Consider the following 24,494-nt stretch of genomic DNA (forward strand, 5'->3'; position numbering starts at 1 on the left):
AGAGAAAAAAAAAAATCCCCACATCTCTGTCTTAAAAGGGCAACCCCTAGTTCTGGACTCACCCACAAGAGGAAACATCCTTTCCACGTCCACCTTGTCAAGAACATTCAGGATTTTATATACTTCCATCAAGTCAACCCCGCACTCTTCCAAACTCCAGTGGAAACAAGCCCAAGCTTTCCTCATAGGACAACCCGCTGATCCCAGGTATCAATCTAATAGCCAAGTGTTACCTTTAATTGACAGTGTACGTGCTGATTGAGCACTAAGATCCTGCTGCCCTTCCCCTTCCCTCTCCACCTCCCTCAACCCCACCTCCCTCAACCCCACCTCCCTCAATCCCTTCCTCCTCCTCTCCTCCTCCTGTCTGACCCTCCACACCCCCCCGGCGCGCAGAAAGGAACAGAATCATATTTTCTCTCTGAAGAAGAGTCATACGGACTGGAAACGTTAACTCTTGTCTTCCTCTCCACAGACGCGCTCAGACCTGCTGAGTTTTTCCAGCAATTTTTGTTTGCGTTTCAAATTTTCCGCGCACTCAGCTGCGACATGAGCAGGAGGAAGCTAGTCTCTGATTGGCTCAGACAACAACAACGATCCCAAGATATCATTCTGATTGGCTAATATGTAATGCATAACATGATTGGCTAAACCTGGGGCTCTTGAGGCTTTGACTGGCTGAACACGTCAGCCTGTTGAAGCCGAGGCTCTGATTGGCTGACACGTCAGCCGGTTAAAGCCGAGGCTCTGATTGGCTGGGTGGTGGAGCGCGCGCTTTTGTCGTTTCTGAGGGAAAAACGGATCTTTTCCTTTTTTTGTGGTTGTGAGGAAGAAAATTAAAATTCCCGTTAAATTTGTTGTGATTCGGTAAGTTATGGGTTTGCAGAGGGAAATTAATTTAACTTTCAGACCTCCCCGGTTGACGTTATGGTTTTTTCTGTGTGTTTAAAATTAACGTTCCACAAGTATTTTCCTGCCCGTTTTTCAGAAACGCATCTTTTTGTTTATTTGTTGTGTTTAAAAAAACCCCGAGTTAGAGAGTTTGACTTGGTTCAGATCCGGGACCGGGGTTGGTCCTGGTTTTAACGCGGCTGGAGTTGGGGAGCCCGAGCGGCGAGCGGGACCTCAGCCAAGCTCGGGAGTCTCTGCCAAAAACAAACAAAAACCTACATTTCTATAGCACCTTCCATGACCCCGGGACGATCCAAAGCGTTTAACAGCCAATTAGGTAACATTTATTTTTTGAAGGTAGGATTTAGGAGCAGGGGGGGTGGGGGGTAGGTGTCTGGAGCCAGTCATGGTTGTGGTTTCCCTCCTCTATCAAACAAATCTGTCTTAACTGAGCCTTGAATAAATGTCTCGGGTTGGCAACTGGTGATTAAATGTATTTCTGGAGGTGTTCATCAGGTGACTTACCCCAATCTCCAGCCGTTGGTCTCGTGAAAGGGAAATTGTGCTTAACCAATTTACTGAAGTTCTTTGAGGAAGCAGCATGTGCTGTGGATGAAGGAGTGGGACCTACTACTGTGCTTTGATTTCCAGATGGGATTTGATGAAGTGCCACATTATTGCGGAAAGTAAAAGCTCACGGTATAGGGGGGTAACACGTTGGCGTGGTTAGAAGAAGATTGGCCGGCTAACAGGAAAGCAGAGAGTAGGCATAAATGGGTCTTTTTTTTCAGGTTGGCAGGATGTCACAAGCAGTGTGCCACGCGGATCGGTGCTGGGACCGCGACTGTTTACAATTTGTGTAAATGACTTGGATGAAGGGATGGTTGCCAGATTTGCTGATGACACAAAGATAGGGAGGAAAGTGAGTTGTGGAGAGGACGTAAGGAGGCCACAAAAAGATATAGATAGGCTAAGCAAGCGGGAAAAATCTGGCAAATGGAGTATAATGTGGGAAAATGTGAAATTGACCATTTTTGGCAGGAAGGATAAAATAGAAACATAGAAAATAGGAGCAGGAGTAGGCCATTCAGCCCTTCGAGCCTGCTCCGCAATTCATTATGAATTGATCATGGCTGATCATCCAACTCAATAGCCTGCTCCTGCTTTCTTCCCATATCCTTCGATCCCTTTCACCCCAAGAGCTGTATCTAACTCCTTCTTGAAAACATACAGTGTTTTGGCCTCAACTACTTTCTGTGGTAGTGAATTCCACAGGCTTACCACTCTCTGGATGAAGAAATTTCTCATCTCAGTTCTAAGTGGTTTACCCCGTATCCTCAGACTGTGACCCCTGGTTCTGGACTCTCCCATATTTAAATGGTGAGAGATTACAGAGCTCTGATGTGCAGAGAGATCTGGGTGCCCTAGTGCATGAATTACAAAAGGCTAGTATGCAGGTACAGCAAGTAATTAGGAAAGCTAATAGAATGTTATCATTTATTGTGAGGGGAATTGAATACAAAAGTAGGGAGGTGGAATATAAGCTGGTTGAAGGGGGTGGGACAGGTAGAGCTGGATGGAGGGCCAGTGATAGGTGGAAGCAAAGAAGAGATTACCAATGATGTCATAGACAAAAGGACAAAGGGGTGTTGACGGTGGTGATATTAGCTGAGGAATGTGCTAATGATGACATTAAGGGTAGAAAGCAGGACGAGCAAGTGATAGATAGCCCTAGTGGGGGTGGGGTGAAGGGATCGAAATAGGCTAAAAGGTAGAGATAAAACAATAGATGGAAGTACATTTAAAAATAATGGAAATAAAATTATAAATTATTAGAAAAAGGGGGTGGGGATGGAGGAGAGAGTTCATGATCTAAAGTTGTTGAACTCAATGTTAAGCCTGGAAGGCTATAAAGTGCCTAGTCGGAAGATGAGGTGCTGTTCCTCCAGTTTGCGTTGAGCTTCACTGGAATATTGCAGCAAGCCAAGGACGGACATGTGGGCATGAGAGCAAGGTGGTGTGTTGAAATGGCAAGCAACAGGGAGGTCTGGGTCATGCTTGTGGACAGACCGAAGGTGTTCTGCAAAGCGGTCACCCATTCTGCGTTTGGTGTCTCCAATGTAGAGGAGACTGCATTGGGAGCAGTGAATGCAGTAGGCTAAATTGAGGGAAGTGCAAGCGAAATGCTGCTTCACTTGAAAGGAGTGTTTGGGCCCTTGGACGCTGAGGAGGGGGGGAAGTAAAGGGGCAGGTGTTGCACCTTCTGCAATTGCATGGGAAGGTGCCGTGGGAGGGGGTAGAGGCGTAGGGGGTGATGGAGGAGTGGACCAGGGTGTCCCGGAGAGAATGATCCCTACGGAATGCCGCCGGGGGTGTGAAGGGAAGATGTGTTTGGTGGTGGCATCATGCTGGAGTTGGCGGAAATGGCGGAGGATGATCCTTTGAATGCGGAGGCTGGTGGGGTGATAAGTGAGGACAAGGGGGACCCTATCATGGATCTGGGAGGGAGAGGAAGGTGTGAGGGCGGATGCGTGGGAGATGGGCCGGACACGGTTGAGGGCCCTGTCAACCACCGTAGGTGGAAAACCTTGGTTAAGGAAGAAGGAAGACATGTCAGAGGAACTGTTTTTGGAAGTGGCATCATCAGAACAGATGCGACGGAGGCGAAGGAACTGAGAGAATGGGATGGAGTCCTTACAGGAAGCGGGGTGTGAGGAGCTGTGGTTGAGGTAGCTGTGGGAGTCGGTAGGCTTGTAATGAATATTGGTGGACAGTCTATCACCAGAAATTGAGACAGAGAGATCAAGGAAGGGAAGGGAAGTGTCAGTGATGGACCATGTGAAAATGATGGAGGGGTGGAAATTGGAAGCAAAATTAATAAAGTTTTCCAGGTCCAGACGAGAGCATGAAGTGGCACCGAAGCAGTCATCAGTGTACCAGAGAAAGAGTTGTGGGAGGGGGCCTCAGTAGGACTGGAGACAGGCATAACTGGGGCCCATGCGGGTACCCATAGCCACACCTTTTATTTGGAGGAAGTGAGACAAGTTTGAGGAGAAATTGTTCAGTGAGAGAACAAGTTCAGCCAGACGGAGGAGAGTAGTGGTGGATGGGGATTGTTCGGGCCTCTGTTCGGGGAAGAAGCGGAGAGTCCTCATATCATCCCGGTGGGGGATGGAGGTGTAGAAGGATTGGACGTCCATGGTGAAGAGGAGGCGGTCGGGGCCAGGGAACTGGAAATTGTTGCTATGATGTAGGGCATCAGAGGAATCGCGGATGTTAGTGGGAAGAGACTGGACAAGGGGAGAGAGAATGGTCTAAGGGCTCTCCGCTTCTTCCTTGAACAGAGGCCCGAACAATCCCCATTCCCACCTCTGAGACTGTAGGTGCAAATTGTACCTGTCATGTTTCTAAAATAATGAACTTGCTTTGAGCTGTTTGACCTTGAGATCAAAGCCAAAATAATCTAATGTTTGAGTAAAAGCAAAATACTGCAGATGCTGGAAATCTGAAATAAAAACAGAAAATGCTGGAAGAACTCAGCAGGTCTGACAGCATCTGTGGAGAGAAACAGAGTTAAAGTTTCGAGTTTGTATGATTGCTCTGAAGAAGGGTCATACAGACTTGACGTTAACCCTGTTTTTTTCTCTCCACAGATGCTGTCAGATCTGCTGAGTTTTTCCAGCATTTTCTGTTTTTATTATCTAATGTTTAGCTTTTGAACTATTGTTATTTATTGAAGACACTTATTGAATTATTGGCTGTGCCTGTTCTAAATATTACATGGCGCCATCTTATTGTGGGACAAAAGCCATAGGAGTCTGGAGTGAGCTGAAGTCAGAAAGTCTTTATTACAATCATGCAGGGGAGAGCCTTCAGTGAACAGAAGTCTCCCAAAAATTCCGTCACAGCAGAGCTATTCATACGGCAGCTTATCAGGAAGTGTCCCTTTGTACTACCACATTGTCTCGTACACACTGTCTGATAAGCACACCAGTAGCTTATGGTGGAAAGATACAGAGAGAGAAATAACAACTTTAACAGTATGAACTTTGGTAGCCCTTCACTTTCCACATCGCTATGTTGTAACTTTTCTAATTTTTTTTATTTTGGAAATTCTGTGATTTCCTGTTGCATTGGTAATCAGTATATCGTTTAAATTAGTCAGACAAATCACAAGGTTCACATGGCAATGCTGTTAACTGGTATCCAATTTTTCAACAGTTTGAATAACTGGGCTGTTCTTACAAATGACCTCTGGTGAAAATTTTGGCAACTGGAAATGACATTTTAATTTACATCTTAGTGTATTGAGCGTTGGATGTAGTGCTTTAGATAAATCCTATATAAGGGACCAGAAATTCAGATGAGGTTTAAATTATAACCTCTAATCCTAAATTTGAGCTCCAGTTTAAAAATTGGTGGAGCAGCCAGGTAGTTTGTTTCCTTTAGCCCTGATTATGTAAGAATTGTTCACCCATTTCTTAAAATAAAAAAAAACTGTATTGTTAGATCAGGTGTACAGTGCCAAACTTCTGGTGGAGATCCATAATCACTTCTCCAGACACCAGAGGCAAGTTAACTTTTCACTCCTGCATCTTAGCAGCTGATTAGAAATATTTTCAGAGGGTGAGCATGATTCCCTTTCTGCTTTTTAGTAAGAAAAGGACAATAAATAATATAATTGTGCAAAATGGCCAGTGGAACTTTGGAGCAGTGAGAAGGAGAAGACAATTTGTCCTTGGGGCTTGGAAGCAGAGCTCATCCGTCAGTGTTTTATCTGTGATCCTCTACACAATGAGCCAAACACTTGATTTTTTTCCCCTCTCCTTGTTGGGAGCATGGCTGCAGAATTGTACCTCAATGAAGCAGCAATTATGTATGTGTGATCATAATACAGTGAGTGGGTGTTTGCAAGCTAATTAATCATGGGGGATGGTGGGTCTGATCCTCTCCTCACTGGATGCTGCTGCATTTCCTGACAGCAATCCTGTTGTCTTTTGGGTTTTTTTGTGCCCTTCCCAATCCAGGAGTACTGAAGCGAGTTGTGATAATTGCTTGTCTGGGATTGGTTAACTCAACACAGAAGAAGGACTGTCCCTTGGCTGTCAACTGAGCTTCTTTCTAATGGATCTTCTTGGTCTGAGGGTCAGGAAGAAAAAGGGAATGTAATAATGAGAAAATAGGTTGGTTGGCTAGATGGCTAGAGTGTGGTTCAAAAAAAATAACGCCAGCAGCGTGTCTTCAAAATCTGTACTAGTTGAGGTAGTTCTTTGGGGCCTACCTTCTTACTTTGCCTCATAGTGATATTTTGGCATAAGGTCATGATTGGCAACCCTTGGTCAATGAGGGTACTACATAGAGAGAGAATAATGAAAGCTCTTACTTGACTGTGTCTTTTTATCCAAATGTTTTTGGATGACAATATAACACAGTAACACCATATAAAGAAATGCTGGTATGAATCTAGCTACTGCATGCCATTTCAAATAATATCAATGATCCATTGACTTCACCATCCTAATTTATTTTCGTAAAGTGGATAGGACAAACAGCTGTGATGGGTGATACTTTGGAAAATGGCTTGTTCGATATCCCTGACTATGATCACTTAGAAGACGAAATCTTTCCACCACTCCCTCCTCCATTATCACCTGGACAAAGGGAAGATGGTGACGTTTTTGCTGCTGGGGGTAAGTCATCAGGTTCAAATTGTACTGTGCTTTGTAAGTAATTGTGAAATTGTTTTAAATGTGAGATCCAGTACAGCAGGAAATGAATAGAATAGAATAAAATATAGTATCTTTCTTTTAAATTAAAGACTTGGAATGCAGAAAATAAAATGTCTATTTAATGAACCAGAGCCTGAAACTAGGAATAAGCTATTCAGGTCACTAAACCTGCATGTATAATTTATGTTGTCAGAGCTAATTGATCTACTGGTGGAAATGGCTTACAACATTAGTTAAACTTCTAAGAAATATGTTACACTGAACTTGCAGAAACAATAGAGTAAAAAGCCTGGAATATAAATTTAACATTATGATTTGTTCATCCCTTACATTTTGATGGTCCTAATCACGAGGGGAGGCAGTGTCACTGGACTGGTATTCTGGAGACCCAGAGTGATGCTCTGGGGACCTGGGTTCGAATCCCACCACAGCAGATGGTGAAATTTGAATTCCGTAAAAAAAAAACTGGAATAGACGTCTGATGATGACCATGAAACCATTGCTGGAAATCTGTCCTTACCTGGCCTACATGTAACTCCAGAACCACACCAATGTGGTTGACTCTTAACTGCCCTCTGAACAAGGGTAATTAGGGATGGGCAATAAATGCTGACCCAGCGACACCCACATCCCATGAACGAATAAAAAAAACACTCTTCAGTTATTGTATTAATTTAAATATCTGTGGAGTTCCCCTTCAGTGAATTAAACATTTCTTTAATTTTACGAGGATATACTCAGTGAGGTGGGGAGGTTTCACTTCATTCCTATTTTGTGTTGTGGTTTTTTTTCTCCCCCTGCCAACCCCTGCAAATACACATCATGTGTGTGTTCTTTGAATTTGTAATTTGTGGTTGATCTCCGATTGTCTTCTCCACAAGGCACCAGGGGCTGTGGTAGAAGAGTGAGAAAGTTGGGAGACAATACATGGGATGTGGATATGTGGGGTTTAAAAAATGTTAAAATATGGTTTAAAAAAAATGATTGGCCCTTGGGACACTTAAGCCAGTCGCAAACAGTTCACTACTCAGACCCCAAGGCAGTCATTCATCTGTGACCCTTTATAAGTGTGAAACCCATGGACTATGGCGGATACCCCATGGAGTTGCTCAGAGTATCCATTTCAGCCACAAGTTTAGTTACTGTTCACTCAACGCCAGATGAGGTCAGTTAGAGTTTAATTTTGCTTCAAGCTGAAGGTCAGAACCCAGGATGAACTGCCTGCCTTTTTTGTAGCTAGGTCAGTCCAGTAAGAATGCAGAAAAACTGATTCTTGTGTATCATCACATATAAAAATACTTAATTTTCAGAATGACATTGATAAATAAAGGTTAGAATTAAGTTAACATTGAAGAAGAAATCATTTGGAGTCTAAAGATATAATTGTGTCCTTTAAGGGGAAAATGGGGTAAATATTTGAAGCAGAAGATGAAAAATTGTGGGGCAGCGGGATAAGTTTGGGGATTGATACAGGCTTTGGGGAGAGCATGGGGCAGTGGTATTAATTTGGGATTCATGCAGGGCTATGGGGAGTGAGAGGGGCAGTGATAGTTTGGGATTACTTTAGTAAAGCGCTTGCACAGTGTGTGGAGAATAACTCACCTTCTGACTCCCCAAAGCTTGTCCACAACCTACAAGGCACAAGTCAGGACTATGATGGAATCCTATCCACTTGCCTGGATGAGTGTAGTTCCAACAACACTCAAGAAGCTTGACACCATCCAGGACAGAGCAGCCCGTTCGATTGGCACCCCATCCACTACCTCCAACATCCACCCTCTCCACCACTGATGTACAGTGGCAGCAGTGTGTACCATCTATATGATGCACTGCAGTAACTCACCAAGGCTCCTTTGACAGCACCTTCCAAACCTGCAGTTTCAATCATCTAGAAGAACAAGGGCAGCAGATGCATGGGAACACCTACCTTGCAAGTTCCCTTCCAAGCCCCACATCACCCTTACAACTATATCACAATTTCTTCACTGTCACTAGGTCAAAATCCTGAAACTCCCTACCAAACAGCACTGTGGGTGAACCTAAACCACATGGACTGCAGCAGTTCAAGAATGTGGTTTACCACCACCTTCTCAAGGGAAATTAGGGATGAGCTATAAAATGCTGGCCTAGCCAGTGATACCCACATCCCGTGAAAGAATTTTAAAAAAAGTTCTGCCTAGCGTTTGCTGCGCAGACTTACTACAGCACAGAATGTTTTAATAAAAGTTAGACCATCGTAGTTTTTTTTACATAAGCGCTTAAAAAGAGGAATTTCTGGTAAAGTCAGAAAACCTAGTAGATTAAAGGCACACGTTTCTGCCCTGAGTGATTGAAGAAATGGGGTTAAAGTTCAATTATTTGCAGTTGTAATGCCAGTAGAACTTTTTTAAGTGAGTTAACTTGTTCTTGAACAAAGTTATTCCCTAATATAGCAGACTACACCAAAGGAAGACCCACTGAGACTGTGTTAGCTCTTTTAAAGAATAATCCAGTCAGTCCCTCTCCTCTGCTCTTGCCATGGCCCTACAATTTTTTTCCTCCACGTATTTTAAAAGCAATAGAACCACTCCAGTTTTTTCTCCAGTTTAAAATAGATTAAGCTAAGGAAAGGTAAGATTTCTAGTTTTTATTTAAAGTACATAAATAATTTAATTTTTTTTTACTGTATTTAACTTAAAGTAGGGGATTTTTTCAACTAGAGGCATGGCAGGGCAGCTCAGTCCTGTGTTATGTACTGCCTACAACATGTGGGAAGTCCTAGACGCTCCTTGAGCTCTGACCGACCATGTGTGCAGGAAGTGCCACCAGCTGCAGCTACTTGAGCTCCGAGTTTTGGAGGTGCATCATGTCCGACCAATTTGATTGAATTTTTCGAAGAGGTGACCAGGTGTGCAGATGAGGGCAATGCATTTGACGTAGTCTACTTGGACTTCAGCAAGGCTTTTGATAAGGTCCCACATGGGAGACTGATGACAAAGGTAAGAGACCCTGGGATCCAAGGCAGTTTGGCAAATTGGATCCAGAATTGGCTGAGTGGCAGGAAGCAGAGGGTGATGGTCACGGGGTGTTTTTGTGACTGGATGCCTATGTCCAGTGGGATTCCACAGGGATCGGTGTTGGGTCTCTTGCTGTTGTGGTATATATAAATGATTTGGACTTGAATGTAGGAGAATTGTTCAGTAAGTTCGCGGATGACATGAAAATTGGTGGGGTGGTAAATAGTGAGGAGGATATAGACGGGCTGGTGAGATAGGCTGACCAGTGGCAAATGGAATTTAATCCGGATAAGTGTGAGGTGATGCACTTGGGCAGGACAAACAAGGCACATGATGAACGGTAGGACCCTGGGAAGTACTGAGGATCAGAGGGACCTTGGTGTGCATGTCCAGCGGTCCCTTAAGGTAGCGGGACAGGTAGATAAGGTGGTTAAGAAGGCATATGGGATACTTGCCTTTATTAGCCAAGGCATAGAATATAAGAGCTGGAACAGTATAAAGTTCTGGTTAGGCCACAGCTAGAGTATTGCGTGCAGTTCTGGAATCCGCATTGTAGGAAGGATGTGATTGCACTAGAGAGAGTGCAGAGGAGATTTACTAGGATGTTGTCTGGGTTGGAGAGTTTTAGTTATGAGGAGAGATTGGATAGACTGGGGTTATTTTCCCTGGAGCAGAGAAGATTGAGGGGGGACATGATTGAGGTGTATAAAATTGAGTGGCATAGATAGGGTAGACAGGAAGGAACTTTTCCCCCTGGCGGAGGGATAAATAACCAGGGGCATAGATTTAAGATAAGGGGCAGGAGGTTTAGAGGGGATGTGAGGAATAATTTTTTTCACCCAGAGGGTGGTGGGAATTTGGAACTCACTGCCTGAAAGGGTGGTAGAGGCAGAAACCCTCATAACATTTAAGAAGTATTTGGATGTGCACTTGCGATGCCGTGGCATACAATGCTATGGGCCTAGTGCTGGAAAATGGGATTAGAATAGTTAGGTACTTGTTTGACTGGCGCAGATTTGATGGGCCGAAGGGCCTGTGCTGTAGACCTCAATGACTCTGAGTTGGCAAGATTCAAACTTGTGCAAGGAGACGGCAATGGATTTCTAACCCATCACCCTATCGACTCAGGCAAAGTACCCAGCAAACTGCCATGGTGAGATTTGAGCTAATGTTCTCTGGATTTCTAGTCCAGTAACAGCCACTGTACTATTGCCCCCACTAATGTATTATTTAATGTGTTTTTTTTTGTTCTCTCAGAAGAGGAAGGCAGACAAGAGGGAACTGAGTCCAAAGAACCTGTAGTTCTCAGGAAAGTTGTGAAAAGACCACAGCCTAAGCTGGATGCTCAGCGGTAATTAACATTTTTAACTTTGTTGAAGTGGGTGTTTTGCTTCCTGTGGCTATTGTAGACAGAATCATTTCCCTGGAGCGCTTGGTACAATGCAGAGACTTGGCAGTATCACTATCATATCTTATCACTTGACCTGCCCAAGCCCCCAGTGGGGGAAAAAATTAGTTACTTTATTTTTAGAAGAACATATCATTTGGAGCAATGAGCGTACTAAAAGTAGGATTTAAAAAAAAATTGAACTGCCTGTAAAAATTCTTCCCAGGCATTTTGGGGAGTCGGCAATGTTTGATGCCACTGCTCTGTTATCAGAGAATGGCACAGGGTGGGTTTCTATCTCACATCTACTATTTCCTGGAATGTAGTTGCTGATAGGCTAGGCAGCCCTTGCCTATATATTACTGAGTGCCTGTTATGTGTGTCTGTCTGTCTGTGTCTTGTGTGTCTCTTTTTCGCCCATCCACCCACCCAGATTTCCCTCTTCCTCCTAGCCCACCAACACAAGGCCTGTTGTGCCCCTGTTGCTGTTTCAACAGTTGGGAATCTGACTCTTACCACTGTGCTAGCTCTCCTACCTCTCAGAAGATCATGGGTTCAAGCTCAACTTCAGGCTTAAGCATGTAAGCTTAAGCTGATACTCCAGTGCATTATGGAAGGTGTGCTTCACTTTGGAGATGCATATTTCAGACAAGATGTTAAAACAAGGCCTCATTTTCCCCCTCTGGTAGTCATGAAAGATCCTGCAGGGGAGTTTTCCAGTCTCCTGGCCAACATTACTAATAAAACAGATTATCTGCTTGTTATCCCATTGCTGCTTGTGAGAGCTTGCTGTAGGTAAATAAGATGCCACGTAAAACCATAGAAAAGTTATGGTGCAGAAAGAGGCCGTTCAGGCCATCGTGTCTGCGCCAGCCAAAAAGAGAAAAAAGAATCTAGCCGCTCACTTAAATCCCACTTTCCAGCACCTGGTCCGTAGCCTCACAGGTTACAGCGCTTCAGTTGCAGATCCAGGTACTTATTTAAATGAGTCGAGTGTTTCAGCCCCAACCACCGATTTAGGCAGTGAATTCCAGACACCAACCCTCTGGGTGAAAAAGTTTTTCCTCATGTTCCCTCTAATCCTTCTACCAATCACCTTAAATCTGTGCCCCCTGGTAATTGACCCCTCAGCTAGGGGAACCTGTCTACTCTATCTAGGCCCCTTATCATTTTGTACACTGAATTGGATTACCTCTTAGCCTCCTCTGTTTTAAGGATGACAACCCCAGCCTATCCAATCTCTCCTCAAAGCTACAATTTTCAAGCCCCGGCAACATCCTTGCACATCACCTCTGCACTCTCTCCAGAGCAATTATGTCCTTCCTATATTATGAGAGGGACTGATCCTCACAAGTACTTCCCTGTCTGTAAAGCATTTTGGGATGTGCTGAGGTCATAAATGACGCTATGTAAATGCAAGTTATTTCCTTTACTGTGGAGCACTTTGAAATGTCCTGAGAAAATAAAAGGTTGTATGTTTATTTCCTAACACGTATAGCTTAGCATTATATTAGGTGGTGCCATTACCCACTGAGTAAGTCAGGAACTCTATTTGGGTACCTGGTGGGGTGGGAGAGGAGATTTCTGAATACCAGTTCTGTTGTAATCTTGTGAAAAAATGAAATACTGAATTGTACAAATATCTCCTGGCTTCATTTCACTTTAGGGGTATTCGCATGTCTTTTCTGCAGCCTTTACTGCGTCACCCCAGGCTGTTTTTACTTTGTGTACCATATTGTGATTTGGATTGCAAGCTCCCCCTCCTCCAAGGCTGTAATGACCACTGGAGTGCAGATTGTGATGAGACATTCCTGACCTTGTCTCAGAGTCCCCATGACACAAGTGGGCATGATATTTTTTTCTTGCTGTGGTTTAAGTATCCTAAGGAAAAGTGCTCCAGATCTCTCTCTTCTCCCCACTGCGCTCACAACTCCTCCCCCTGCCACTCTCTCTCAACTCTTTGCACCCCCCTCCCCCCCAGCACAATTGCCCCACTCCCTGCTCCCACATCTCTCTACTGCTCTACTGTGTTCCATGCCCACTCTTTGGGGCCCAAACAAAATGTTTCCAATTGTCCCTTACTTTTCTAGTGAAAACATTTGCTTTATAACCTTATGTTTGGGTTGTATTCTGGGTTTAGCAGGGGTCACTATGCATCTAGTGATATACAGTCTTTTTAGATCTAGTTTTGAGTTCTTGTATAACTGCTTGAGATCAAAGTTTCTTTTTCTATATTAAAAGATTAGTTTCAGATCGTGGATTGCCAGCTTTACGGAATTTGTTCAATAACGTCCGATTTAAAGGCAAAGGACATGAGGTAAGTCAGAAGGATAAAAGTTTCCCAATCCAGTGATGCCTAAATTTTAAAATTCCCTCCATGCCCTTGGCCCTCTCTCTCTTTTTGCAACCTCCTCCAGCCTCACTAGCCTCCCAAATCTCTGGATTGTAATTCTGGCTTCTTGTGCATCCTCTGTTTTATCATCCCACCATTAGTGGCTGCGCCTTGATCTGTCTGAGCCCTACGTTCTAGAATTGCTGCCTTAAACCGCTTTACCTCTCTACCTTCCTCTCCTTGTTCAAAACGCTTCTTAAAACCTACCTCTCTGATCAAGTTTTATGTCACCTGTTCTAACATCTTATGTGGCTTATGTTAAATGTAGAATATGTTAAATTTTGTTTGATAATGCTCCTGCGAGGTGTTTTGAGATGTTTTACAATGTGAAGGCATTATCTAAATGCAACTTGTTTCTGCCCAATGAACAAGCTTCTGAATTAGTCTGTGGAAGAGACCCTCTTCCTGTTTCACTGCATGGTCTTCATCATTGGTTGCTCCATTGACCAAGATTGTCAATTTTAGATTTCTCTGCACCATGTATGCACCTTCTCTCTTTCTTGATACGGTATTGATTGGCTATAATAAGAAAAATCATTGCAGTTGTAATTTATAATGTTTGTATTTTCTCTTGCCCCAGTCCTCCTTTCCAGTGTTGACTCCTTGTAATGGGGCAGTTCTACAGGAATTGTTATCCTTTGGCACCTTGCCTGTTATTTACTATTCGTGAGATCTGACGGGCTAATTGGCTGCAGAGGGTAGCACTTTGAAAAATAGCAGCTCAAACTTCACACTGACATTGCTAGAGCAGCTATCAGGAGTGCAGATTAAGCATGTTTAAAGCAACGCTCATTCACTCTGATCCTTTTGTGGATACAAATGCAGTTTTGTAAACCTTTTGAGCTCTTAGCTATTTCATGAATATTTAATATTGATGGGCACAGTGGATAATTGGAGCAGAGATGGTTATCATGATTCATACCTGACCTAACTGCCTAGAAACTTGGAGTGCCAAGTTCTGTGCAGAATTCAATATATTAGTTTAACTTTTTTTCTTTTGAAACTTGAAACTGACTTGGGAATCCCTTCGTATTTCAGTACATTATCATGGTGCATTTTTTTGTTTGTCCATGGGTGTTGCTAGCTCCGCCAGCATTTTATTTTATTGCCCATCCCTAATTACCCATTTAAGAGCCATTGCTGTGGGTCTGGAGTCACATGTAGGCCAGACCAGGTGAAAACAGTAGATTTCCCTTAAGGGCATGAGTGAACCAGATGGGTTTTTACAACAATTGACAATGGTTTTATGGTCATCATTAAAGTTTTATTTCCAGATTTTTAAATTTAATTCTTATTCCATGGTGGGATTCGAACCCCGATCCCCAGAGTATTCCCCTGGGTCTCTGGAATACCAGTCCAGTGATAATATCACTGTGCCACTGCCTGTTGCCTCAGTTGCTGTTACAGGCACTTTGTTTCTTGGGTTGGGTTACGTATGATCTCTTCTCGATAAAGTTTTTAAAAATGAATTAATACCACAATGGTCATGCAGTAGTATATGCTAGAAACAATGAAAGTGTTCATTTACATGCTGGCACTGCGTGCAATAGTGCAGATGTTCTGTGCAGTCCCAGGACTACACTTCACTTGCACAATATCAATTGGCATACATTAAAATGAAGAAGCAGAATGGATTTTATTAATTAAAACTGAGGGCTGTGACTCTAAATCAGATCAGCATCTGAAAGACAAAGCTAAATTAAAAGTTTTTCAGCTGAGACTGTTCATCACAATACTTGAGGGTTTCCACCTGGAGCATTAACCTATCTTGTTCAGATGAAAACTGGTTCTGATTTGGCAATGCACTGGGAGTGGAGGGTCCAATACTGCCCAGAAAACGAGCAAGTCAGGGTTTCCCCACTTGCTGTGGAATTTTAAAACCACAATGTGAAACTTTTAGCCCTGACAGGTTCCTGATTGGCAGGTTTTGCTTCCAGTCAGGCAGGGAGCATTCTGGGGCAGGCGGCAGGACCAGTTAGGTCTAATCCCTGGGGAGAGTTGAGGTTAGATAGTGGGAAAGCTTTGAGGCCTGGAGGAAATGTTCTTGCTCCTCCTGGTTCATAAGGAGTGCTGTTAAGACACTTGTCTTCCCAAGGTTGTCCTTGCCTCCCTGTAGCTGCAAGATTTCCTGACACCTGAAAACCAGTGAGGTCACAGCTAGAGTTAGTTAAATCTGAGACTTCCTGTCTCAGTCACATATTAAAAATGCCAACCCACCTTCTGGGAGTGTGTTGGATGCGGACCCCTTGTCCACCTCCATAAAACCCAGAAGTTGGGCAGTTGGTAAGCTCGTTCAAATGTGCTCGGAGTTTATAATAAAAATGGTATTTTATTCAAGAATACGTTTGCAGCCCAAAAGTTGAATTGCAGTGTGACGTATCAAAAAATCCATACACAAGCTAATCAAGTTATAAACATGGAAACATGACAATTGTGTAGCAACAAAAATAGGCAAACAAATTCAACAAGTAACTAGAAAGTGGTGTGGGACTGGAAAGCAATATTGAATTAAAATTACATACCAATACACCATTCCTTCTTTACAGGCATGGAAGTACAAAGAGCTTTCACCATTTTAAGTACTTCATTGAGGATCTGAACCATGTGTGGAATAGGGCTGCATTAGCACCTTTCCGTCCTACATCTTACAGGCTTGAATTTAGTCGAACTTCTGAATTGTCTAGATTGCTTTGGGTGTGGTGGTTGTAACCAATTTCAGAATTGGTTAGATTGCAAAAGGGATTTTCCAATTTTAAAGAATTCCTGCCATTTAGACCCCATCCCCAACCAATCCCACCCAAGTTAAAATTCTCCCATTAGTATATTTGGTGAGTGATGCTGCTGAACAGCGAATTGTTCTCCTGTGTATTTCTGACATGGTATGTGATTTTGGTTTTTAATCCTGTACATAGTTCACGATGTTTTTTGTTCTCCTCCTTCCCCCACTTCTGTGAAGAGTGAAGATGTGAAAACTCTCCTTTGGCACATGGAGCATTGGGCTCATAGGCTGTACCCTAAATTACAATTTGAGGACTTCATTGACAAAGTGGAGGCCTTGGGTAGTAAAAAAGAAGTTCAGGTACCTTTTCAATATTTAAAGTTTAAGTTGTGTCTCCCCAATCTTAATTGGGATGCAGTTGTTTCCGAAAATGGATTTTTAAAACATTTTATATTTAGCAAGAAACACTGAATGGGATTGCTTCAAAAAGGTATTGGATGTGAGTAAATCAGTTTTAGTATTGTTTTATTGGTTAGTGAGTGATGTTGGTAGAATTGTTCCTGTGCTTAGATGTACAGCCCATGCTTGCACTCTTGTCAGAGGAAGGAAGAAGTGGTACAATAGTAACACTAATCATGTCATGGTTGGAAAATATCACATGGCACTATTTGGAGAGTTCTGTCTGTCCAAGCAAATGTTTTATTCCTCAGCCACCGCCAGATTAATTGTTTATCTCATTGCTATTTTCTCCATCTATTTCCATGCATGATAGTTAACTTATATTTTCCAAGCCTCTGCCAATTGGTCACTTATGGGCTTTTGGAATAGTTGTAATTTGCTTGTATGTTTGTTGGCTCCTTGTCTTGACATTGGGTATAATTCCAAGCAACACAGCCATAGAAGTCAAATCTACAGTCCACAAACAATTCTGCTCTTTGCCTGTGTTTACTAGGAAGCGCGTTAACTGGCTGGTGTGACATTTAGAATTCTCCCTTTGGTATTCGGCTTAGCCACTGCTTGACCTGTTTGGAGTGTGGTGAGATGGGATTCTTGTGTGCTAACTTTATGGTACAAGTGATTTTTGATCTTAGTTAAGATTTTGTAATCTACTCCCATGGTCAGAAAGAGAAATTTATTCAGGCAAGAGCATTTAGCTATGGGAGTAATTAATTTCAATTGAGGTGGTGGGATGTTCTTATTCTATTGGGTTGCAGTTCATCTGGTTTTGTTTTCCCCCATCCAAAGTTGTCAGTTTTCACATTTAGAGCTGACCTCTTCCTTTTAGATAACAAATGGAACAACTGGGCCTCAATGCTGCACCATCAACTTTTGCAGTGTGATATGGTGCAAACTTCCCTGTAGCTATGTACAGCTTCAGTTGCTCTCCTATTTGTCCACGATTTTCGGTTATGCTTTTTGTCAGTATTTGCCATTGTAAACTGTTGCGCGAACTTTTCCCATTCACTTTTGGTAATTGTCACCATGTAGTAGAAAACTCCAGCCGTTAGGTGGCCCTGGAGTGAGTTTCTGAAGTTTCACAGTTCTATTTTGCATATACTTTAAAAACTTTAATTCATCAACTGAACCTTGGGCGAGGTCTTTGTTAATCTCCTAATATGTAACATCATTTCAAGAGATTAATTTTTGTATTTGTTCATTTTTACTTCTTACAAATCTACAATATTTATTAAAATAAAAAACGAATAGACTGGAAACACTCAGCAAGTGAAAGATGGCATCTGTGGAAAGAGCAAGCCAGCATTAAAGTTTCAGGTCAGTGACCATTCCTGCAGTTTATATTTGTCATTTTTATATTCCAGAGCTGCTTAAAGAAAATTCGCCTCGATATCCCCATTACACATGAAGACTTTATTTCTAATGAAGGCAAGTGCTCCTTTCAAATCTTTGTTCAAAATTACTTTAGAAACTTAGTGATGATTCAGATGGGACGTATAATAACAAAGCATTTTACAGCCTGTTCTAAAGTAAATATACCACTGATTCTATACTACTCATTCTAAGGTTTATTCCTGAGGCTTTTTCCAACGCATTAACTTGTATCTTGTTTATAATTCTAATCCTTGCTCATACCACTGCATATTAGGATCTGGTTTTGTCTATAACTCATTTTTTGGGGGTGGGGGTGGTTGGCGGTGAGGATGTGTTTGGGCATCAATGGAATCATTCTAAATTTATTTTTAGGAATTAGAGCATTAGCTCCAGGCTGTAAGGCTTGCATTGACTGGATAGTGTGTTGCTTTTTTCCTTTTTGATTTTAAGTGGTATAATGTAATTTCCTGCCTTGAATAACTGATGTTCTGGGATATCCAAAAGGGTATAATAGAACCTGCTCTCTGCAGTGTGAGAAAGGTGTGGTTGTTTAGTTATGTGCATAATCTAGCAATGCAGCCAGAGTTTACAACACTAATTGAAACCTGTGAAACGTTGCATAGAAAACAAAATCAAACTTAAACTGTCAATTTAAAAAATCATTTCCACTTTGTCCTGCACACCCCATTGCTGTTTGTGGCACCTTGCTGTGCATACTTTGGCTGCCCCATTTTCCCACAACAGTGATTAAACATAAAAATTGTCTTTGGGACATGCTGAGGTTGTGAAAGGAGCTATGCAAATGCAAGGTCAGTGTAGAAAGAAGAAAGGGGCATTGAGTCCATCTTTCATTTTAAGCTGCTTTTGCCTAAATGCCAAGCCCCTAACCATTCTAGATTAAACTGGAACTAATACTCTTTGTATCTGAGACTGCAAAGCAACACATTTCATTTTACATAAAACATATATCATGTGCCACCACACATTATAAATTATTAACATATGCCTTGCCCGGTTTTATATAACAGAGGTGCATTAGGGGACCTGACATGAAGGTATCCCCGATGTGTGTTCTTTCACTTTTTCATAAAAGGAGAAATTCGATCATCCCCTCCCACCCCCCAAAGCTGGCTGATGAGCCTTCTGATAACTTGCCTCAAGTAGCCATTTTGTGTTCACCTAAACCGTAAGCTGTGGATCGTACACAGCCAAGCCTGATCTTACACACACATTGCAAAATGAAAACAGGCATATTTGGCTACACCAGTATGTGGTGTTTATCTTCCACTTAAGTGTTCCCCTATACCTTTCATTTTCCTTTCCTATCTGATTCTTAAATGTAACACAGTCTCTGCTTCAATCACTAGCAATGCATTCCAATCTCTCAGCCCTGTCAGTTAAAAAAAAATTCTCTTGCTTTCTGTCCTAAATCTCTTGCATTTAATCTTGTACGATCTTGTCCAACATGAACACTTTCCAGCAGGAATCGTAACATTATGATAAAGGACAGGAAAACCTTTTCTCTTCTGCTCAGTCCAGGGGAGCAGAGACCAGTTGTAGCTTTCACAATACTGTCCTAACAGTCAGCAACTCCAAAAAGAACACAAAACAAACCTGGGATTTTCATCTTTGACTTAATGTACATTAGATACTACCTTCACCCTCCAGAACTATGGTTTTAAATGTGGAATCCATTATTACAATTTGTTTCTCCACTCTGCTGAAGCCCAGTCCTATAGGCAAAGTTCCCCAAGTGGCTATTATTGTGTAAATCTTGAGGATAAAATAGCTGTGACTATTCAGTCTGAGAGATCACTGCTAGGCCTAGTGCTATCCTAATGCATTGATACTCATGTATTCCCTATGGTAAAGGGGAGGAAAAAAGAAATAGCAACTAGGAGTGGGGTCTGTTTTGTTAACTTGTCAGATATGAACAGAATTAGGAACTTGTTGGTCTCTGCAAGTTTTTTCTAGATAATACTGAGGCATCAGCAGGATTCAGTTTTTGAGAGCCATGATAAATTGATAATCAAAATTCTTCTTTGAAACAACATTTAATTACAGATGTAGAGAACGAGGATGGCCTCCAAATTGATAACTTAGAAGCTTCATTCAATTCAATGCCTAGCCAACCAGCCGCAGAATCGACTCCCAGCTCAAGTATACTCTCTGAGGAACAGCAGTTTAGGATCGAAAGGAACAAACAGCTTGCACTTCAGAGACGACAAGCAAAACTCCAGTCAGCAAATCAGATGCCCTCCAATGGTAAGTGTGTTTTTTAATTGAATTTACTACAGGCAACTAACTCTTTAATTTCTGTACTTTAAAAAAGATTATTCTGATTTATTTTAAGGCAGATTACTATAAAGTGGGAAAGAGTAGGAAGTATGAGATTTCCTTTTATCTACTCAACAAAATTTGCTTTCAAAAAGATACAGCCACTATCTTGCGCATTGTGGAGAAATTGGAATTCAGCAGCTTACAAGCGTGCTTCCTTATCACTTGTTCCATTACCTAGTGATTAAGGTGTGGCTGGAACAAAAGGCGCTCGTTAAATGTGGTTCCTGCTGATAGGGCTTATGGAGAATCTTGTTTTCCTATGATAGTTTTATTTAAAAGAGCAAAATGTACACTTTTGACCTATTTTAAAATCTGTTACTGCTCTTACCACTCCTGCCTGCCCTAACAAGTCCTGTTTCTTTAGTCAAGAGTGAAATTTGATTCAGTGACTCCCCAAAGCATACTATGCTAATTTAAACCAGGTTCAGCACTATGTTCATTTCTCGTAACAGATATTTATATGGTTTGAATTTATAATTTTATTCTTTGAAATTCAATTTGAGCATATTCTTTTGAGTTTGGGCTTTAATAGAGTGTCTTTTGGTGATGGTTCTGACAGTCTAATTAAACAAAAAATTTGGTTTTGTAAAACTAACTTTTGTATTTCTACCATATAATAATCACTGGTATATCATGGTGACAGGGACGGTGCTGAGAAACTGTAGTATTTCATACTCTATGTTCATCAGTGGAACAGAGCCTGGGTATTTATGGTATCTGGTTATCACTGGATGTTTTCAGAACCGTTGCAGTTCAGTCAGCTGTTAAGTTTTCCCCTGCATTAGCTGTGTGCTTTGCAATGTCTGGTGGTTGTGAAAAGCACTACAGAAGTGCAAGTCAGTGTTTCTTTCTACAATGTGCCATAATATGTCTCGGTACTCTAAGAGAATTCTGGATTTCTTCCCCCTAAGAACTAGGTTAGTAACATAGCTCAATGGTAGCATTCCTTCCTCCCTTTTGGAAGGTTGTGTGTTCAAGTCTTTCTCCAGAGATGAGCATAAAATCCAAGCTGGCAGTCCAGTGCACTACTAAGGGAGTGTTGCATTGTTGGAGAAGCCATCTTGCTGTCTGCCCCTTGAGGTGGACGAAAGATCCCACACCACTACTTATCCCTTAATCAACACTACTAAACTGGTTAGTATTTCATTTCTTTGGATCTTACAACAGTGACTATACTTAAAAGTAATTTAGGTTATGGCTGCCCAGGTTTTTTAAATGTATAACTGTTACAGAAAGACTTTCATCCCATTGTAAACAAAAGATTTGTTGCCAACCAATGACAGCTTGTCTGTAGATTTAGGTCTGCACTTCTGTTAACTCTCAGGAGTAAATTCTATCAGACTGTTGTTCTAGATTGCTATATAGTAGGGATCAGGGACTGCAGCAAAATTCAATCCTGTTGCCTCATCTCCATTTTTTTCAACCTTGTTCAGCTGCTCTCAATAATATTCACCAACTCTTCCCAAATTTAAATGTTTGTACTGTAGAATTCAAATAATGGTTATATTTCTTTTAAGAGCATGCTGTTGAGATCATCCTGCAATGCAAATGGGGCCAGGTGAAAGCAAGTAAATGGGTATCTTACTGAATCTCTCACTATAAACCATTGGAGCTATCTGTCAGTGTTTTGTGCTATGATTTTAGAAGTAAAATTTGGATTATTCGTGCATGAATGTGTCTAAATTTACCTATGTTTCAGATCTAGGCGATTCACCGTCCTTGAGTCAGTCTACAGAACTAAAACAAACCACTGTTTTGAGAGACCCTGGTGACATGTTTGAAGATCTAGATACAGAAAATATAGAAGCTTTGGAAGAGGCAACCAAAACTGAAGCTTGTAAGCCAGTTCAGGAACTTGAAACTTCAACTGAAATAGATCTCGCTATGGAAATTCCAGAATGCTTATCTGAGGTAACTGAAACAATTGACTCTGCTAAATCAACACTTAACTCTGAAACCACAATTGAAGACACTGATTCTTCCAAACTCATTCCAGAAGCAACACAATCGCAGAATCAGTCCATGGAAAGGTTAACAGAAAAATCAAATGTTCCTCAATTGATACAGGAGCTAGAAACCACCACAGAAGTTGATTAAATATATTATGTTTAGCATATTATGTGATTTGCTGATGATTACTATTTGAGGTTTCATATTTTGTTTTGCAAGCGGAGTGGCATAGTGGTCTGACACAAATTAAGGTGGCGGTGGAGAATTTGATGGCAAGGCTTGTTTTGGTTGTACAGTAGAAACTCTATGCTCATGGTAATTCCAAATGATTTTTCAATGCAGCGGGTGTTTGGAAACTCTTAACTTAGTTCATGCCACAAGTTTGTGTAAAAATATTTTCAGCTTCAAAGCAATGTTGAAAGGTATAGTATAAATCTGGTATAAACATCCATTCTGATGCTACATTTTTAGTATCCATGTGTCCTAACTCTATGCAATACAAATCTAAATTTTTAAGATTGCTGTTTAAGGGTTATTAGTGTATTGGTTGGTATCGATATATTATAGGGAAGAGAATCACACTAAAGCTAATAGATCATTTTAAAAACCACAACCTTTACAGATGTTGTATAACTCCAAATACTCTTCAACCATAGCCCAAGTTTGGGAAAAATAATCTTTTTTGTTCTCTACTGTAAGCTTTCTAAAAAATTGAAGCAAAATACTGCAGATCTGAAATAAACACAAGTGCTGAAAAAAACTCAGCAGGTCTGGCAGCATCTGTGGAGAGAGAGAGGGAAAGAGTAATGTTTCAAGTTCAATATGATTTCACCAGACTACAAGGAGAGTCTGCTGAGTTTTTCCAGCACTTTGTTCAAAAAATGGAAATGTTTTTGCTTGTTAAGACCAATTTAATTTTCTGCCTTAGTGGCAGTTTAAACCATGTTGAACTAAGAGGTCTCAGAAGGATAACTTTGAACTCAACTTAAAACTCTCTGTTTTGTACATATTTGGAAGAAAGAAATTGCTCCAAACTGAACATAAGCACTATTGACAAAACTTTCACCCATTAGAAGTTTTTACCTTTTAACCTCCCTGGAAAGGGCGTGAAGATTAATTGAACCATAGTACTTTATTTGTGCCAATCACATTTGAATAAAAAGTATAATATTTACATCGAGTTCAAAAATTCTTTGTACATCTTATTTGCATTGAAAACTTTACACAAGCTTCAGTGGCTTCACAGTTAGCTGGTTTAGTTGAAGTTACTGGACCCTGCCATTTTCTTTACTTCTAACTGCCTGCAATTACAAGTTGCTGTCAAATTTGCTTTAAAAACCAGTACCATTGTCTGGGTATCAGTCATATATATAAAAAAACAATCTCTTCCAATAGTGGTTTTGGTTAAGAAATTAAAACAGACCTAAAGTCGTGACTTAAACTAGGGCAGTCATCCAGCTGTAACATCTAGTAGTGCCAATTCCTTGATTTCTTCTAACAATGAGTAGAGACTGTTCCCCTGGGTTTGACAGTATTCCTTATCTTCATCTCTGATTGACGTATTTTTTGCATGCTCTTGGGCAAGTTGTGCCTCTTCAGCTGATCTGATTACATCCCGTACCAAGTCTGTCTTTGAACTGTGTGAAGTTTCATGTGTAGGTTCTGTGCTGGTTGTGTTACAAGGTTGGTTGTTGATGATGTCCAGTTTGATGCAGTCAGGATGTGACCGGGATGAGAGTTCAGATATTCTTACCTTTTTTATGAAGATGAGGGGAAACAAAAGTTTAACTAGTCAAAGTCAGTTATTAGAAATAAATTTAGAAAGCCAGCAGGTTCATCAAAACCCTTGGCAAACTGGTTTAAGATATGAACTTAAAATACTCTAAAATCAGTCTGGAGCAGTTAGGAGTATCTGAACATTTAGTTTTAAAATCAAACAGCAACTATGAATTCTGTCCATCAATGTGAGGGAAGAGAGTAAACTACCAAACAATTCATGTTACAATAGGGGAAAAGGACAAACCACACGGTAAAGACCCAGTGAATTACAAAACTTTAATATTAAAATTAATGTTATGAATGTATTTTCTACTTTAACGGTCATGAATCACTGCTATAATTTTCCTCTTGCTATTTGCTTGTTGTTTCTCTCACTCTTAACCTTATTATTCTACAAAGCGGATGTGTTTATCACATTCCCATAAGTTCTTGATCAAAAGGAGAAACTCAAAACCTAGCCCTTTTTCTGTTGGATGTTGTA

General features: G+C 41.3%; 2 protein-coding genes across 3 annotated transcripts in view; one reads left to right on the forward strand and one right to left on the reverse strand.

The window, feature by feature from the left end:
* The first annotated feature begins 771 nt into the window (after positions 1–771).
* tipin (timeless interacting protein) lies at positions 772–23,414 on the forward strand. Of its 2 annotated transcripts, none has more exons than XM_078530149.1 (8): positions 772–867; positions 6,428–6,581; positions 10,874–10,967; positions 13,245–13,320; positions 16,352–16,474; positions 17,935–17,998; positions 20,009–20,209; positions 21,984–23,414. In XM_078530149.1, the coding sequence occupies exons 2-8, from the start codon at positions 6,449–6,451 to the stop codon at positions 22,379–22,381; spliced, it is 1,089 nt and encodes a 362-aa protein (XP_078386275.1). In that variant the 5' UTR covers positions 772–867; positions 6,428–6,448; the 3' UTR covers positions 22,382–23,414. The 2 variants fall into 2 exon arrangements, with proteins under 2 accessions (XP_078386275.1, XP_078386276.1); XM_078530150.1 differs by lacking the exon at positions 772–867 and adding an exon at positions 1,139–1,228.
* The window catches only part of dis3l (DIS3 like exosome 3'-5' exoribonuclease), a 48,629-nt gene continuing 47,482 nt past the window's right edge, over positions 23,348–24,494 (reverse strand). The window contains exon 17 of the mRNA XM_078530148.1: positions 23,348–23,987. Coding sequence (XP_078386274.1) covers positions 23,685–23,987 — 303 coding nt within the window. The 3' untranslated portion in view covers positions 23,348–23,684. The remainder of the gene's footprint in view (positions 23,988–24,494) is intronic.

The sequence above is a fragment of the Cetorhinus maximus genome, chromosome 26 (assembly GCF_964194155.1).
Source record: "Cetorhinus maximus chromosome 26, sCetMax3.hap1.1, whole genome shotgun sequence".
NCBI lineage: Eukaryota > Metazoa > Chordata > Chondrichthyes > Lamniformes > Cetorhinidae > Cetorhinus > Cetorhinus maximus.

Excerpts from the sequence above, each read along its gene's own strand:
- tipin (XM_078530149.1), top strand. The coding sequence starts at position 6,449 with ATGGGTGATACTTTGGAAAATGGCTTGTTCGATATCCCTGACTATGAT. Across the intron at positions 13,321-16,351 it reads TTAAAGGCAAAGGACATGAG|AGTGAAGATGTGAAAACTCT; the intron begins GTAAGTCAGAAG and ends ACTTCTGTGAAG. Across the intron at positions 17,999-20,008 it reads AGACTTTATTTCTAATGAAG|ATGTAGAGAACGAGGATGGC; the intron begins GCAAGTGCTCCT and ends ATTTAATTACAG.